The sequence below is a fragment of the Drosophila simulans genome, chromosome 3L (genome assembly GCF_016746395.2).
Source record: "Drosophila simulans strain w501 chromosome 3L, Prin_Dsim_3.1, whole genome shotgun sequence".
NCBI lineage: Eukaryota > Metazoa > Arthropoda > Insecta > Diptera > Drosophilidae > Drosophila > Drosophila simulans.
In genome coordinates this window covers 5,016,789-5,024,719 of record NC_052522.2, presented here as the reverse complement: position 1 = coordinate 5,024,719, position 7,931 = coordinate 5,016,789, and the positions used below count along the sequence as shown (strand labels likewise).

The 7,931-nt window shown below is 43.2% G+C and overlaps 1 protein-coding gene across 1 annotated transcript; it reads left to right on the top strand.

Annotated features, from left to right (window-relative positions):
* The first annotated feature begins 577 nt into the window (after positions 1-577).
* LOC120284783 lies at positions 578-989 on the top strand. Its single transcript, XM_039293700.2, has one exon. The coding sequence runs from the start codon at positions 629-631 to the stop codon at positions 962-964; it is 336 nt and encodes a 111-aa protein (XP_039149634.2). The 5' UTR covers positions 578-628; the 3' UTR covers positions 965-989.
* Positions 990-7,931: the final 6,942 nt, after the last annotated feature.

The window sequence follows — 7,931 nt, the reverse complement described above, 5'->3', positions numbered from 1 at the left end:
TTGATTGCAATTCACGTTACTTTTTTCAGTGCATGGCACACACATGTGCCACACATACAGATGCCCCCACATGGACGCACTTCACCCACATTTGTCTTCCGGCAATGACAGCGTCAGTAAATTGAAAATGGCCACCAAATGCACAGCGATGGCAAGCGGCAAAGTTTACGACTACCGCTGGACCGCCCCCTCACTGCCCCCCACCCCTCGCTGTCACTCTCTTTTTGGACTGGGAATATCAACAAGGCAACCTTCAGACGGTTAACAGTTTTCCAATTCCCGCTGCACGATGCATCTCATTGCTGGCCAAGAGCGATGCGATGGGTTGCGATGCCAAGCAGATGGAGATGCAGATACATTTGGAAAAGCGTCGCACAGGAGCCCAAGGATGCGAAGCGTGTCCACCAGTGGGCATCCGCCATGGTGAGCAGCTGGGGATGCACCGGCCATTTTATCTACTAAAATATGTCAATGAGTACATGAAAAACTAGACAATTTTGAAGATAAGAAATTTAAAATAAAATAAAAAAAAATAATACAAAATAGATAGCTAACTAAAATATAATTACCCCTTTTTGGCTGACTTGTCTGTGGCATATTGTTGGATGCGAACGAAGTGGCATCTCTAATGTTACTCCATCTTGCACCAATGTTTGTCCTGCGTGTCCCAGAGCTGTTGCATTGGGTTTGGGAACCGGTGCTGCTGTTGCTTCCACTTCAGTTTCGGTTGCCGGTTAATTGTATGCGACTGCTGCAACTCACGGCTGCCAACATGCGGCAATTGACATTGATCAGAGCTGACCTTAACGGAGTGGGGGCCCAGACAACCGCCCACGGCGCCCACTCCGCCCACCGGTCACTTAATGCGCTTAAAACGAGACACAATGAGAGTGACAGGAGGTTCGAGCTCGGGCTGGGGAATCCCCTCATCATTATGCAGATGGATACACGGAATGTTCCCTAGAGGCATGCAAATGGAATGCGAAAAGTGCGCCTACGACAAGAGTCTAGTGGGTGGGTGGTGGCATGGTAATGAGTAGTTTCCCTCAACTTTCTCCCGCTTCCATGTGGCCGGGAGTAATTGCGGAAAATGAATTAAAGGCAATTTGCGGTGGGACACAAGGATGGGGTGAAGGATCCTGCAAAGGGAAGATGAACAACGAATGGCAACAAAATGCCAAGTGAAAGCAAACAACGTAAGCTGTTGCTGCATAGGCGAAGTACGAGGCCGGGAGTCCTGAGTCCTGAGACCTGATGGAGCAATGTTGCAGGAAGCTGGCAAGCAGCAACACCACCAGCAACAGCAGCAACAGCAGCAACATCGCCCGGAAACAGGATGAGATCCAAGGAGCAACAGCAACAGCAATGGCAAAAGCAACGCCAGCAATCGTAACATGCAAATGGGAAAGGCACACACGTGTGTGTTGTGCTGTGTTGAAATTGCATTTAAAAAGCTAAAAGAAAAGCGGATGCAACAATTTGCCATTGTGAAACTGTCAGGGGAGGTGTGCGTTAAGAGGAAGGCGCTCCAACCGCCTGATTTTCCACCTGCTATACCTTTTCGCCGCCTGTCTGCGTCTGTCTTCATGACTTTCCCCAGGCAATTTGAGCGAATTTCGAAGTCACTCGAGGAGCATGGAACCTAATGGGCGGATGGGGGCACTGAAAAGCCGGGGAACTGGTTAAATATAATGATAGTAACCTGATGCGATAAGTATTTGTGCTGTGGCGCATCTGGGGCTGGAGGAGATTGCCACCGCAAGCGGAAGGAAGCCAAATTGTGCCAGAAATGGAAGTATGTTCTTGGAAGTTAGTTATGAGATTAGCATATGCTACTAGATTAATTATTATTTTCTTTGCATCAAATACAATTCAAGAATTTATTTCAAATTTGACAATAAAATTAAATTTTTATGTATACTAAGCTTGACATAAGGGAAATTCCCATTTTATTTATAACTAAATCAATGCGGAAATGTTTCAAATAATGTGGAATGCATATGGTTTTGAACTCTTACATGTCTGGAGTTTTTAATTCGCTTTTTTTCACAGGAGATTTTTAGCTGTGTGTGAAAAAAATGTAGTTGAACACTAATTTGATTTTAATTTGTTTACTTTGTCGTATTGTTATGTGCATTTTGTTTGTTTTTTCGTGTTTAATTAAAAATGCATTTATGCAGTGGGGAATGGGGAAGTGAAGTGGCGGCATGGAGGGTAAATGGGGCGGATCATGAGAAAACACTTTATTATAGCAGTTGCAGAGGCGCTTTATAAATTACAGTAAAATAAGTCAATTACAAACATTTTCGATGCCCCCGGAGCCGCGTGGAAATCCGAACCCATTTAGCAACCGTAATGGAAAACATGCGCTTTCCGTTTCCGCTTTTCCCCATTGATTTTTGCCAAGCAGCGAACGTAAAAAAACAATGTGTTTTTGTAAACTTTTTATTTCCGCTCCGATTGAGCATTAAATGTATATAAATTTTGGCTAAAATAAAGCCTGGCCGAGGGGCAACAACAAAACCTATTAATGTCCAACACATGCACACAGATAACACAAACACTTACACGGGCGAGGCAACGAAAACACACACACACACACACACACAGACAATTACAATGGCAAGTCGAATGCAAATAAACAGTAAATTTGCATAATCAATTTGTTTATTGATTCGTATAGTCGAACTATTTTAATTACGTTTACGCCAGGACCTCACTTCGATACGGTGCAAAAAGGACGGAGGAGATTGTGCGAAAGAGAGGGAGGAGGGGCCAAATGCAAACCAAAATTTGGCAAATACAATAAAGCCAATCGTCGACAAACAGCGAATTAATTTTTCTCACTGTTAGTTGGTTTTTTGTGCCACATCTGGGCCGAATATGCATTTGGCAAATATTTACCAATATTTTCTGGCTTTAGATTAATCAAAAATCAACTACAGGAACAAGAAAATATATTTATTCGCTATATCCAAGCAGTTTGAATACTCTTCCTAAAAGTTAATGTATATAAAAACGATTGTTAACTAACGATAATTTGGTATTTATTAGCTGTGGTAAATTATTATTCAAAATAGCGCAGAACATTATAAACACCTAAGTTAGGGCATTACAACAACAATTAGCCACATCCGGTAAACATTCGCCGATATCCGTTTCCGCTTATAAAAAACTTAACATACTTTCAGGCATTCGCATAAATTGCCTTTTAATGGACACCCAACCAAATGGGAATCGAGTGGTTTGAGTGTTCGAGGGCAGAAGGTTCTGGTTCTTTATGGCTGGATACACGCTTAAAATGCTAAAAGCCAATTATTTAACAGGTTTTTTGTGAGCCAAAAAGCAGTAACCGAAACGGATGCCACTGAAGCGAAAGTATTGCACAAAAATGATTGCTGATTTTACATTTTTAAATCAACAAATTGTATCAATAGAGAAAAAAGAGCAAAAAAATTAAATATTGATCTAAAAATATATTCAAATTGCACTTACACTAGAATGTGATGCAAAGTGATGTAACGTTATGTGTGCAGTGACATAAGCGATATGTAAGTAAGCAACGATTAGCTTTAAGCTTAGCCTAACTTCACTATCTGGAATCAAAGGATCTTCTACCGATTCCGGCTAGTGCACTTTTACGACTGTCATCGTTGAGAGCAAACTCCATCAGCATCATCGTCAAGTCACAGCCTCAATGACAACCAGACACTTGTCTGGTCATGATACCCGCACCAGAAACTGGAGACCAGAGTCGGGCAGCCAGGACCAGAACTAATGTCCTCCAGCCTAAGCACTCACCTCGTGTCAGGGACACTCTCTCTGCTCTCTGGCCAGCTGGCCAGTGGAGGATTTCCAGTGGACAGTTCCGAGTTGGCAGTCAATCAAGGGTGGCGTCAAAATTTGTTTTTCTTTTCCCTTTTTTTTTTTGTGAGTGTACCCCTTTGGGAAGAGCTTCGAAAAACGGCGAGGCGCAAAATTTGTTAAGTGGCTACAAGTGGGCACAGGACATGGGGCTACCATTCGAATACCAAGCGAATCCCATCCGGATCCGGGGACAGTGTGTCAACCGCAGGGCAAAGTGCAGCGGCAAGTGTTCCCAAACATGAAAAGTTTTCCGCTGCGGCAGCGGTTCGCTGTTCCTGCCGCTGATTAAATGAAATGAAAAGTTAGCCACCACCACGCGGGGAGTAATTGAAATTAGCCATCGTTGTACTCTAGGCAAAAGCTAGTTCAAGCCATGGCTTTAAGTGTGGGCAGTTCAAAAAGCAATCATAATTTCTATGTGCCGGGCAAAACAAGAGCTGGGTATAAAAAATAAAGAAAAATGAAAATGATAATTAAATCACTGTGAATAACGGCAGATAAATCTCACTCTGTCTGCATTTTTCGCCAAGGAAACCAGCAACTTTCGAGATGGCAATAGAGTGCATCATTGTGCCACTTGAAAAACTTTGATTAAAATCCTTTTGAAGTGCAAACAAATAGCGCGGGACAAAAGTATCTGCAGCTTGGAGCTGCCCAGAGAGTGGGTGGCATCTGAATCCTGAATCTAAAGTGCAAGAAGATTTAACGCGAGACGACAGTCAATGTGTGTCCGCACTTTTTGAAGGCTACGCCAAGGAAGCACGAGCTCCAGCATTTGCATTTCACTATTTGGTACCGTGGCTTTGGTGATGATGATTGCAACAAAAGTATACCCACATCTTATCATAGCATGTTCACTGGATAATTGCTAACAGGCATTCTCCTGTTTAGAGAGACCTGACCTAACAATTGAAAATCATAAAGGATATTTTACTTAGCTACTTATGCATTCAGTAACGATTTGCATTGACCAGCTGGAATCAAAGTTTCCAGGGTACTCAATTAGTCGAGTTCTTCCTTGCTTTTCTTGTCTGCATCCTGGATGCTGTTGTAGTTGTTGTTGCTGCTACCCGAATCCTTTTTTTTGTTTCTTGCTCTGCGCTAAGCTTCACTAAATCCTTCTGTCGCGTCGAAAGCGCAACAACAACTACGCAGGAACCGCTGGCCACCGCAGCAGCAAAAGGGAAGGAGCAGCAGCAACAGCAACAGCAGAGGTTAGTAGTGCAAGGGGGCGTCTGAAAAGTGGGGCGGGGCTCGGGTGGAAGAAGAAGAGCAACCATGACGACGCCGGCGACAATGCAATAACTCATGTGCAGTAGTTGTTGCTGCTGCTCCTGCTGGATGTTGGTCATGATGACACTTTGGTTGTTGCTCCCAACTCAAAATCCCCCCATTCTTCGTCGCCGTCCCGCTGCCCCCGCCCTCCGTTGTTGCCTGGCGCTTTGTGCTTTGGCAAAAGTTTTGTTTGATAGTCCCACAATTGCAAAAGTTCGCCACGTTCTTTGAGCTGTGAGCCAGGGATCTGGCTTAAATGCATTTTAAGTTGCATCAACTTTAATAAAATGCCACATGTGAAGCTTGTTTACTGCTGTTGATGCCGTTGCCGCCGCCGCTGCCGCCGCTCTGCGGTGTTATTGTAGTTAAGTGCACTTGAGAGCGCTTTAAAGTTGGAGGCCAAGCGATAAGGACACGCAACTTGCACTCGATGTGAAGTAATCTCTTGCCGCCGCTTGCTTTCGTCCATTCCCTGCAGCTTCTAGCCCCTTTCTGCATCTGTACTAGCTTGTACACCGTGACGTATGCGCAACGTTGGGTTTCGCCGGCGGTTTATCATACGCACCGTTGCCGGAACGGCGGAACTGGTGGTGTTTTTGTGTGGCTGCAGTGGCGATGCTAAAAGAGTTTCCAAGTCATCATATCGCTCTGGCGCAACTTGAAGGTCGTCTAACTAAGTTCCTGGAGTCTGTCGGAAAGCATTCCAAAGATTTTCGGCTCTCAGGGGTTGAGGAATTTCAGTCTTTTTTGCTGGGGAAAAAAGCGATAAAAATGATACTGGATATAAGTTTTGTCTTTGGAAACATAACTTCCCCTAAGTAAAAAAAAATATATATGAAGAAAATATTGTGCCTTATTATAATACAACCACAACATCGAAATTAATATGAAAACAGCTACCAATGAAAAGTGAAAACACTTTTGCATCCTTAACAAAAACATACTTAAACTTTATGCACATTGTGAAAGAGCCCAACATCCATCATCATTATTCTGTGTACAAAATTTTCTTTATTTGAAGAACCCTTTCTGAGCTATCCATCATGTGTCATTGGACGACAAATGTGTGTGTGTGTGTGTGTATGGGTGTGCGGTTGAGGCCGACTGACTTTGTTCGCAAGTTGAAGAGGTTAAGAATGAAGTACGCTCACCGCAAAACCCCCTCGAATTCTGCCCTGGAAAAGCATTCAACTCTTCGAGTTCTTTTTCAGTGCGTGGCACTTGAGAGAAGCGCTGAAATGGAGACGGGTCGGGCGGCAGGACGAAGGACCCCAGTCGAGTGTCTAAATGTCACGTTTAAATTTATGTTGCAGCAACAATAACAATGGGCACCTCTTGTACCATTCAAAAAAAAAAAAGAAAAAAATAGTAAAAAAATAACAAACAAATATGCAGCGTAAACAAAAACAGTTATGACAACAATAGGAACAACAAACAGCCAAGAACTATGACAACTCGACAACAGCAACAAATGGCAGCAACAACAATTACTGACACAGCACAGAAGGCAAAATGTTGCCGTGTGTCACCAGGGGCGTTTGGGTAAAAGGGGTGGTGGGCGGAACGGGGAAAATACTGAAAAGGGGGGTCTAAAAACCGAATGAGATGCGGGTGCAACTGTCACCAAAACAATGTTAACCAAAATGGCAAAAAAATCCTACGGGGAGACAAAATATTTCCCGCAAAGCACGAAAACGAACAGAAAAAAATGATTGGAATACATTAGAAACGGTCTCCATTGTTTGGGACGAGCGACTGAAATGCTAGATGAATGCAAATGGAAAAAGAGCTTGCAAATATCAGACGCATAGAAGATCCTGGAGATAGAATCCTTTTGATGAGGTCGCAGGACTTAATTATTTCCTACATTCCATCAATTGGCATTGCACGAATTGTTTTAAAATTGTATATCTATGTTTGTTTTATATAAAATGATATAACTAGAAAATATATCGCATCTGCAGCTGATCTGCAATTTTATGAATTTTGCGTGACAGTAACTTTTTCCGGGAAAACGTATTCAGCACTTTGGTGAAAGCAAAACTTTCACTGGAATGCATATCACATTTCGTGAACGTTTGCAGTTTAGAAAATTCCGAGAGTGTTTCTTAATTTCGCAACAATTTTCAGCTCCATTGCTCCTTTGGATGCTTTGCTATCAAGTATTAAATGTCTGGCATTTCAAAGAGGGTGAACTTCCGACCTCATCAGCCATTAGCCTTATGTTTATATCATTAACAAAGTTATGTGAAATTCAACTACTCTAATTATTTTTCCGTTTCTTTTCAAATGCAGAGCGGCGAGGGGCTGAGGGGCTGAGCAAGGGAAACTGTGGGAAAATGCAAGGGGGTTAGTATGCGTTTTACATGCTGCTGCCTTAACATGGCTGAAACAAGTGATGTTGTTGCTGGTGTCGTTGGTTGGTATGATTGTGATTCTGGTTCTGGTTCGGGTTCTTTCATTATTATTTCTGCTGTTTTCCTGGAGTTTTCCCAGCGCCCTCGTGCCTGAGCTTCTGCGATTCAGCTGTGCATTGTTGCTGGCATATTATTTTGCACGCTCGTTGCCATCGTCATACGGACACAACAACTGCAACTAGAATGGCAGACCGCAATGGGAAAAAATGTTTTCATATTTATTTGCCGCTTTCCCAGTTCCATGCCCCCCTTTCCCTCGCCCCCTCTGGTTTTCCACCCGCTTTTCCTTCACAGGACTCGCATAACTCTACTCAAGTATGCAACTTTATCATTTTGATTTAAATGTTTTGCTGCCGCTCTTGTCTGCCGCAT

What these genes read in the sequence shown, in the direction of transcription:
- LOC120284783 (XM_039293700.2), top strand. Translation starts at nt 629, where the DNA reads ATGTTACTCCATCTTGCACCAATGTTTGTCCTGCGTGTCCCAGAGCTG.